At 30.9% G+C, this 10,436-nt stretch overlaps 1 protein-coding gene across 2 annotated transcripts; it reads right to left on the bottom strand.

Moving 5' to 3' along the window:
• Window positions 1–348: 348 nt before the first annotated feature.
• LOC132746824 (DENN domain-containing protein 3-like) lies at window positions 349–10,218 on the bottom strand. 2 transcript variants are annotated; one of them, XM_060736084.1, is made up of 7 exons: window positions 4,898–5,025; window positions 4,136–4,280; window positions 3,255–3,363; window positions 2,381–2,578; window positions 1,898–2,038; window positions 1,355–1,554; window positions 349–481 (listed from the first exon to the last, which is right to left on the bottom strand). In XM_060736084.1, exons 2-7 carry the CDS (start codon window positions 4,231–4,233, stop codon window positions 364–366), a joined length of 864 nt encoding a protein of 287 aa, XP_060592067.1. In that variant the 5' UTR covers window positions 4,234–4,280; window positions 4,898–5,025; the 3' UTR covers window positions 349–363. The 2 variants fall into 2 exon arrangements, 1 of the variants encoding a protein (XP_060592067.1); XR_009628038.1 differs by lacking the exons at window positions 349–481; window positions 1,355–1,554; window positions 1,898–2,038; window positions 2,381–2,578 and adding exons at window positions 5,371–5,522; window positions 7,116–7,189; window positions 7,360–7,485; window positions 10,023–10,218.
• Window positions 10,219–10,436: the final 218 nt, after the last annotated feature.

Here is a 10,436-nt window from a genome sequence, read left to right as displayed (position 1 = left end):
CCCATCAAAACTACCATGTTAAAAAGTTCAAAATATATATAACAAAAGGGTTAAATTATGTCAGTAGTCTTAGCAAAAAGCTTATTGATCGCCTCCTCATCGGCTTTTATATTGTCGTAGCAATATCAGAGTCAAGAGTACATATTTTCAGGTAGTTAACAGTTCTGTTACCTAGAAAAGAGCCTGCAATTTTACTTTCAAAGTTTTGATGTTTCTCTGCTTTCCGGATATGTTTGACAACAAGCACGGCAAAATTAGTAAGGAATACAGGTTAACAATTTGCTACTTTTAAAAGAGCTTATGACATTTAATTTTTAATTTAAATCCAAAGTATCTAATGCTAAAGTTGTCAGCTAGATTAATTTACCTGAATAAGTCAGCAATCAACTCCTGACATATACTTGTAATACATTTGTTTTGGTCTAATATTCTTTTCTTTATTTCAAGATTATGTTCCTCTGAATTCTTGAAACTGTTAGGTCTGAAAACATATACTTGTTCTTTGAGTGTCACAATAAAATCAGGTTTTATGGACTTGAACAACAGTTTCACTCCTTATATTTATAAATAATAGCGAGAAATGTAAATAATAAAAGCAAGACAATAGTTAGAAGAACATAAAATGGTCAAAGTGGTAAAATGCAAAGTTTTATGATCAAAGGCAGTTGGGCAGATAGGATTTTTTAAAATTAATTTCTTTCTACTCTAGATCTTAATAAAGTTATTATATTATCTTTCGAAACTTTGTATATATGTTTGAGACAAAGAGTCTTTGTCGCAGTCATCATTAATATAAAAAAATGAACTTGTGTACGAAAAGAGTAAAAAAAAATCGATCTTTTAAATATAAATACATTTTTTGAAGCTGTTTACTCTACGTTCTAATTTTTAGTTTTATATAATATTTTGTCTCAAAACAAAAAGCATATGCCGGTAAAATGATACTCTTAAATGGAAGACCTCCATATAGTGATAGAAAAATAACTAATCATAGCATTTCATAAGAAAAAAATATACAATTATTAATTCCGTACACAAATGATAAAAATGAAACACCAATCTTAAATGTACCACCAACATTATTTAGATGTAATTGCTAATTTTAACATAAAATAACACAACCATTCATTCTTATAATTCATCATTCTAGATTAAGTTACAACGTTACGTGTTTACCACTTTAGTCTTTCGTCCTGGATTTCCAAATATTACATTTTTTTGGACTTGTCAAAATTCTATTCTAAAGTTATAATCTTATCAACAGTGAGACTACATTAGAGTCCGAGAGATATAACTGTTTATTGTGGGACACATTCTCTTAAACATAACATTCATTCTGTCGCACTCAGAATACCTTAATGTTCCAGAGAGGGCGAATTTCCGATTGACTTGACTCATTTTGTCAACGAACAAATTTGCTATTTGTGTCGGTATGTTTGGTAACTGTATCCGGCGTTTTGCACCCTTTGATTTTGTGTGTTCACGTTTGCACAAGTTTTGATCTGTCGTTATAACTTTGCCATTATCTACATCCACAATTACCAGATTTGCCACCTAAAATGCAAAAGATATTATATTCTACACATCATTAAGCAAAATAAAAGTAATATTTGTTTTAAATGATTGCACTACATCTGTGTCTGAAAACTGATTTATACATAAATAACCACCCACCGTTGACTGTGTTGTGCTTGACAATATTTATAACTTCTTTCATCGCTAAGAAGTTGTGTAATGTTGGCAAACTCTAACTTACGAATAAAGACAAAAGCACCACATAACAACACGGATATTCAGCGCTAAAAAAAGCTTAAGAATTATCAGTTACAATCATTGGTACTATTCCAGGATGATTTGGTTTAAACTGTACGATAAAAATGTTTAAAATATAATATACCTTTTCAACGTCCTTTGTATGTCTAGAATGTACACCATACAAAAACGTACCGGGAGTTTTGAGGTAGTCAATTTTGTTTGATGGGAGGACAGTTGAATATTTACTTTTCCACCTAAATGGTAGTATCAGATGCATCAACGACTGGAATAGAAAGCAACATACAGATGGCTTCCAGTTGGGACGAAGTCCAACTAGTGCACTTAAAAGCTCAATATTTCCAACCATACAGGGTAACGTCCACTGCAGTGACATTTTATCACAGCTATATTTAATGTGTGATCCCAGCAAAATTATGTAGATTTATGATTTAAGAAAAAACACTTGCAGTTAAAATAAGAAATTTCAATTGGCAAGTTCATTGAACTTTTTAAATTATGTAACCTGTTTTGCAAACATATAAGAATTAATTTAAGATGACTGTCTAAATTTTGTTAAAAATAAATTAAATACGAACGCGGATTTCAGTACAAAATTATGTTTTACCTCCATAAACATTGTTAAAAGGTCGTAATTTGAGGACAGGAACACTATTCTCTCCTCCACAAGAATACATGAGAGAATTTTTAGGAACTCTTCAGCATTGAAACACAGAAACACCAAATGCAGTTCAAGGTCAATCACAGGCTTGTCTGGATGAGTGGGAGGTAACAATATCAAATCTAAATCGTATAATCTGAAATTCTAAATTGCATAGAAATTAAACACTGTTACCTTTTAGCACTGAAGTCATGCAGAATACGTTATAGACCATATAAGTAAAACCTAGGAAAGGGTATTACTTTGGGAGCAATAAAAACCACAAAAATTACACGAAAAGAGCAGATTCAGTTTCATTGAGTCTGTTCATTATTGTAAATGAAAAACAATGTAATTTAAATCCATCACGTCATCTTATGTCATCATTAAACGTATCTGTTTTTCTGTTCTTCTTGTTATTGCTTTACTCTTAAATTCACTTTTATTCATACTATATACAATGTTTTACACTCTTTTTTCAATACAAACATTTGATCTTTGTCATTCTGTGTTAATACCCAATGTCTTAAACAGACTGAGTTGTACATTATTTGATGTCAAAACGTCAACTTTGATGTAAAGTGTACAACAAAAATGACGATGATACTACTGGAATAAAATCAACGGAATCTAATCTGATATATGGTCAACTTTTTAAATGCCAATTTTCAAGACGCTACTCGAAAGTTCCAAAAAAGTCGTGTTCCACCGTAAGTAGAAGTGATACATGCCATTGAAATGTGTTTCATCTTTGTTTCTTAGAGCTAAGAAAACAAAAAGGATAAGATGTAACGTTTAAAAATACTTCGGACAATTAAACAATTATGATTTCGGTTCTTACCACTCTGAGATTCCCTGCAGGAGGTACTGGGGTATGCGTTATTACGTATGCAAATTCTTTAATGAAAGCTGTCATTTCTGTAAGGCTCTTCTCGACATGTGGACAGAGACTGAAACAATGGTAATAACACAAAATCAGAATACCAAGGCTGCGTTTCATAGAAATTTCTTAAATCAGTCTTAAGACCACAACTAAGACAATTTTGTGTTTCAAAGAAAATGTCCTAACTTATGACTCTTTTGTTATGACTCTTTTAATTCCTGAATTTCAATCTTAATTGGCATTTTCACATTGCGAATAACAGGATTCGTCATTGTATTTCTTATCATTTCTCAGGATTATGAATTTATTTATAGTCTACAGTAATGAATGAAGATAAAAATGTTTATTTAAACGGCTTTATCTGTTAGTCCGAAAGTTGGTTTTATGTCCTAAGACTTATGATACACTTATTACTTTCTATGAAATACGGCCTTGATGTATTACTAGGTTACAATTCCACATGATTAAAACATACAAAATGTTGTAATACCTTGTAAATATGCTTATAATATATATTTATTAATCTGGAAAACGGGTAATCCATCGGGAGCATTGGCAACAACAATTTAATATGAAAATTGCAGAGTCGGTTTAATGGAGTCTGCTCGTGAGAGATAATGAAAAAGGTGCAACATCGGACATCGGACGGATTCGAAACAATATGATATGAAAATTTCAGACTCGTTTTCAAGAGAGATAATGAAAATATTGCAACATCGGACGCATTGGAAATAATCATATGATATGAAATTAAAACCACATGAAAAAAGAAATTATATACAATGAAAATGAAAATTCGTAAATATTGTCTAAGAAAGTGCTAATATTGTATTACTTACCAAGACAAACATTCTTTCAATGTTGAATGATATGGATAGTGTGATACTATAGCACAACATTGTGGAATGTAGCGTCTCATTTCATCACCGCTTAACATTCTTCTCCTATCAAGTTCGGTGTAAAATATGCATTACCAATGTCGTCCTAGGAGACACGTGCGTGGAATATAATAAAATCATGTCAAACGACTATACTTAAACAGGATTGTAAAGGTCGGATATTTTGATTTGGGTATTTGTTTTGATAACGTGTTCGCGATATTTTAGTTCAAAAAACAATAACTTTAAATTTTTGAAGAAACTGAAACGAACAAAACATCGCTTATACTGGTAAGAGAGGTTTCATAGATGTGTGTTACGGCGGAAAAGAAACCAGTTTAAAAATGAAGTGTTTATCAATTCAAAATGTTAGCTTATATATTTCATTATTGAATCTAACATATTCTTTACTAAAAACTTGTCCTATATTGACAAAGATTGTATTCATATTCCGATTATTCCGTAATATAAAACAATGTAAAAATCACAATTCACATTTTAGATCTTCACATATGTTAATTTCTTTTTTGACATTTTATTTTTTGTGATAACTAATGTCAATGATAGAAATAGGTGTCAACGGGTCAACGCACGAGGACTGAAAAGGCCACGAAATATTACACACGTACATTGTTTCTAATCAATCTAATGCGATTGTTTGGTTATATATTGTCTTTAACAACATTGTAAGAAGCAAGACGTTTTGTAATTCTTGTAAGTTACCTTCTCCACTTTGTAGGGTCTGAAAAAGGTAAGACAACTGATAAAGAGGCGTTGATTTGACCCGTCGTCTATCAATGAGAACAAACGAGTTATATTTTCCGGCTTCTTCTTGTGTATCTTAAAACCATCTGAAATACAATGAAGGGCATATAATGTAATATAATGAAATACCACATCATATCATATAATAACATAACATAACAAATCACATCATATCATATCATATTACATTATATCATGCCATGTAATGTAATGTTATATTTGAATATGATATAAAATGTAACAATTATAACAATGTTGTCATAGTTATATGGATATGGAGTCGTATATGAAACGAGTGAGCAGTGTTTAATTTCAACCTTCAAAATAATTTAAGTTTCTTGAAATATTTACATAAGCTATATTAAGTTTTATGATGGGCTGTGTCAAATTAAAAGATAAGCAAAATCATTAAAACAAAGATAGGTTCTTACCTGGAAAACAATATGATGGTAGAGAATTCATGGTGTCAACGCTAAACCTTAGATTAAGATTTTCAGAATTGTTATCACCCAACCTAGAATGTACTAGCCGCATCATGCGACCTAATCGTCTTCTCTGAGACGATGGTGAGCTTCTTGTCTTTCTGGATCAAAAACGTTAACAGACTATTCAAAGAAAACGTAATTAAATACTTTGGTATTTATCGTATGATGAGCTATAGAACAAGTACCGAAACATGAGGCAATCTGATTGCCGAGTGTTTTGATGTTCTTTTTCTTTTGTTACATAGCGAAAATAAAAACACGTTCTCCTGTCGTTACACTATCTAACCCCAGAAAAAATGAACCAATGTACAAACACATGGATCCTTATCTCTTCCACTGTCTTAACAATAAATAAACCCAAGAAAAAACGAGCCAATCGACGAGCGGCAACTGAAGTGCGGGTACCTTAATCCTGTTCCCCAGTTAACGCACTTTGCATGTATGGATATATGATTTAATTCTGGCATATTTATATTGGAAATGTCTCCAATTTGTGATATAATGAAGTACAGAACATTTCCGATTTAAAATATGCACAAGGGTATATAATTCGCGCCATGTAATACACGTTAAAATTAATATCACAGAAACTAGTCTGATATCAAAACGAAAAATATACCAATCCGTGGTGGCGAAATTTTGAAAAGACAGTTTCATTTTTCAATTTATGAAGCCTTCAGATAAATCTAAGGAAAAATAAATACGTAATTGTATCATCGCCGGACAATTTTGATATCATTTACCGTTTGACATTTAAAAGGCCAACCATGACATCAAATTTTGATACATTGTACTATGGGATACTAATGTTGTCGCAAACAGAAAATTATATCACTCTAATTTCATGATCATACTTCTATGGCCAGAGAAGATGAACGGAACTTTGAGTAATAACCGTGATATTGAAGCAATCTTCCTTTGGGTTTTACCTCTCGATAATTTGATAATTATGCAAATACATTGTAAAACTTGTTATATCCTTAGGCAAAACGCGTACGAAATGTTAATGTTAAGCATATTTTATTATACGGTTACTTTCAGTCTCATGAATAATCAGCTAAAGCATCACTAATGTCCTTTGAACTCGTTGGAAGCGGAAAGGCATCTAAATGGTCAACTTAGGATGAGGATCTGATTTGTAATCCAGGGGTCGTTGGTTCGATCTTCGGACGAGACGAAATGTCCCCATTACATTTGATTCTAACGGGCATTTGTCTCCAATCATGATTTCTCGAGAAATCATGTGTGATTAGTAGTACGTCACTTACGGAGTAATTAATATCTACTGGTTATTTATCTAGGAAAGCCGGACAGATGGACTGACGGTCGAGATATGGCCAATACAAGTAGAAACAAGAAAATAAACAAATCGTTCTCCATTACCTAATATATTGACCTTGATTTGATGCCAGACTTTCAGTCTGGATCTAACCGTTTATGATTTTAGTGAAATGTTCAAATTACAATGAATACACTGATTGAAAAGCGGACAATGATCCCAAATGTGCCCTTTGTGCATTGGTCGCGTGGGTAGAATTGTTGAATATTGTATCGATAACAGAATAAACAATGAAAGAAAATATAACAAATCCGTTAATATAGATATAAATGTATAAATAAAAGTTATATTATAAAATAAGCAAAATCCTTACTTAAATTGATGAAAGAGTAAAACTGATAAAGTTTCATACCGTATTGATTTCTTATTTTCAAAGTCTGAATCAGGTTGTATCTTTCTCGCATTCTCCCTCATCTGTTTTTCCTTCTGAAAATATACAAGTAATCGTTATTATCACAATGAATATAAAAGGATTATCAATATTTTCTTGTCTTAATTTCTAATTAAGTATGCACACATAGAAACTTTAAACTTTCAGATTTTTAGTTCAAACACCCAGCAATTCAACGTTAGTTTAATGTTGTTAATATACTGACCGATATCTTGCCTGGAGGATATGAGTCTACGCTGTGAGGTACAGGAACAAAATTCACCATAGAATCGCCACTTATTGCGAACAAAATTTTCGGTTCATAGTGTGTATCATCCTCATCTCCAAGCAACTGAAATTCGTTAAAATTATAGACATCTAAACATGTACATGTATTTATTTCAACAAAAGAAACACTATTTGTACGAATTTACAACCGCACAAATCTATCCTTGAAATGAAAAGGTGTTGCTGCTTTTTAATTTTGTCTTTTGGCTTCTTTTCTGTGATATGCTGACTTTATAATCTCTGATCACCTTTAAAAAAATCCATTTTATCAAGTACTGCTCATTGTTACACACGCATTCCTCTTCTTGGGGACCATACGCCCCTTTTTGTGAAATGGCACTAAAGTGCCACATTAATGATTCCATGATTACCGCCGTATGAACACATCTGCAGATGTTTCTAAACTCAAAATTTCACAATTTACCGTCAATCAAACCAAGCCTGATATACATGTATTTGCAATGAGATTTTGCCGTTAGGGATGCTGTTTTTCTCTGTTTACGAACAATTTAAATATGTAACAAAATTATGAAAATGAAAAAACCCTTCCTGTCTAAAATGATCCTATGACAGCTGCTTTACAAGCAAATTAAAATAAAGACAATGATCTTTACCATTGAGACCAGACATCAAGATATACACATATTTTAAAAGTTAGAAACCGTATGCAAACTTAGTTAATCCAATTAAAGTGTAGGTTTTAACAAAACAGAATATAATTTTAAAGATTCTTTACATCATAACAGTACTTGTAGACTTAGTAGAAGTGATTTTTTCTAACACTGGCAGCTTGTCATTAGTCATAAATTCAGACCTTACCATGAAAATATGCTACACTCGACCAGAAACAATTAAAATACATACACTGGCTTGACCGTGTATGGATTGACAGTGAACTAGAGAAATTTCAAGAAATGTTTGCTGATGTAACTATGGTGTGTCAATAAAATACGTTTCGATTCTAAATAAGTTAATGTTATCACAATTTCTGATTTAACTAAAATGAATGTATTGCACAGAAACATGAATTCAAGGGAATCAATGTATCGCTTATAAAAGCTCAAACCTTATTTTATAACATCCTTTTTTTCTTAGTGTAACACGTTAAACAGGTGGTTTTGATTTTAATAATACATGTCTTTTTTGTCATAATAGATAACATTACAGCAGCATGCCTCCGGATTAATACCAATTTTCATAAAAATTTTAAAAACGTTTTTTTTTTAATGTAAAATATTGTAAAGTGAACATAGAAAATAATTTACAAATTGCAAGCAGCACTTGAAATTCACTTAAATTACCAAAACATAAGCATAAATTTAATTGTCCTTACTGTGTCCAGATTAATTTTCTTGAATTATTTTGGCTCATCTGGAGGCTTGCAGCTTTAATGGATATATTTGAACTTCAAATTGTTGAAGAGATTAAGGTTATTTTACTTTCACAAACATAATTTTAACTTCCTGATCCTATATGACTGTAACAATGATAATATTTTGTATCAATGCAGAATTTTCATCATACTATTAGGTAATCAGATAAACATGTTACATTGTTTATGTTGAAACAATAATTGCCAAAAGCACGTTGAGATTTTATCAAGAACGACACAGTTATCAGTTATCAGTAATTAAGGACGCAACTAGTAAATATAGCAATGAAATGTATAATTATGAACCTTTTAACATCTGAAAACATAATTGTTCATTTCATCATTTACCATATGCCTCTGTTACACGGTACTTATAATTCGGGTAATTATGAAAGTTAATTGGCGACGACAGACATAAAAATGAATTACAATCATTTTTCTTTTTCTCACTTCCACTGACGAATCAATTACTCCGGAAAATATGGTTTTTACATGTAAATATGTAGTATAAACGTAAGACTTTGTGGGAAGGGCTGTTGCTAATGTTGTAATTACTTGTAGCCCAACCCGTTTGCACTATACTTATATGTACATTTGTTGTTGTTGTTGTTTTTTCAGTGTGTGTGTTTCATATCTGACATGTATTATATAGTTGCAATAAAATATTTTTAAACTAATTACAATCATAATGTAGGCCAAAATGTTAAATGCTAAATAAATGTAATTTTAAAAAAAAATTTAAAAATTATAAGCGTTGCAACCCCTTTCAATTAAATCGGGCTAAGAATTGCACGCTAGAATTAACGATTTTCACTTTAATTCTAAGTAAAGTTCTTTATTATCCTTTGCAATTATTGTTGTATTATTACTTTATATTATCAATATAAAAATTTAAAAACTTTTAAAAAGCATTTTGACTTCAGTTCAGCTCCTTTTATTCAATACATGTACATATATATATATATATATATACATGTATATATATTTTTATCAAATGAGTATGAATTAGATAAAAACAAGAAGTGAGTCAAATTAAAATTGCCTTTTATACATAAGCCAGAATTACTTTTAGAAACAGGATTAAGAAGATAATCTGCTGAAGAATTTGAGCAAATAAAAATGAGCTTTACAAATATAATGGATGTTGACTTTCTTGTTTTTGTTTGTTTGTTGATGTTTTGTTTTTCTTCCAATGTATCAACATTTGAGTTTATAAAGATCTTACTTACCGGACAAGTCGCCGCTGGTACATTCTCATCTATTCCTACCAGAAGAAGTACTTCTGCTAAAGCGTTTGGCAATGTCATTTTTCCCAAGCCACTTCATTTGATATCAAATTTCTTATTAAACACTTAAAAACTTCCCCACAATGATTTAAATTCTCGTCTAGTATATGTACGTCATAATAATGAATGTCAATATCTTCGTTTTTTTATTTATAGAGGATGTATATTTATATGAATGTTATCGTATTGTTGTTACTATTGTTATCAGATCGTCATTATCTAAAGCGATAAAGATAACAATTAGCTACTGTAATATGCAATGAGAACAATACATTGATGAAACTTCCTTCCAATATTTCAACGATACCATATTATTGATTAAATAAGGCAAGTGTTTTGTTTTTTTGTTTTTTTTTA

This window comes from Ruditapes philippinarum, unplaced genomic scaffold, assembly GCF_026571515.1.
Source record: "Ruditapes philippinarum isolate M1 unplaced genomic scaffold, ASM2657151v2 ctg21131_1_1_1_1, whole genome shotgun sequence".
Classification (NCBI taxonomy): Eukaryota; Metazoa; Mollusca; class Bivalvia; order Venerida; family Veneridae; genus Ruditapes; species Ruditapes philippinarum.
This window is presented reverse-complemented; position numbering and strand designations above follow the sequence as displayed.

Bases quoted from the DNA above. Each gene is read 5' to 3' on its own strand.
- LOC132746824 (XM_060736084.1), bottom strand. From the start codon at position 4,233: ATGTTAAGCGGTGATGAAATGAGACGCTACATTCCACAATGTTGTGCT. The intron at 1,555-1,897 runs GTATATTATATT...TTTGCATTTTAG, and splicing joins ATACAAAGGACGTTGAAAAG to GTGGCAAATCTGGTAATTGT. The intron at 482-1,354 runs GTATTCTGAGTG...ATATGTTTTCAG, and splicing joins GCCCTCTCTGGAACATTAAG to ACCTAACAGTTTCAAGAATT.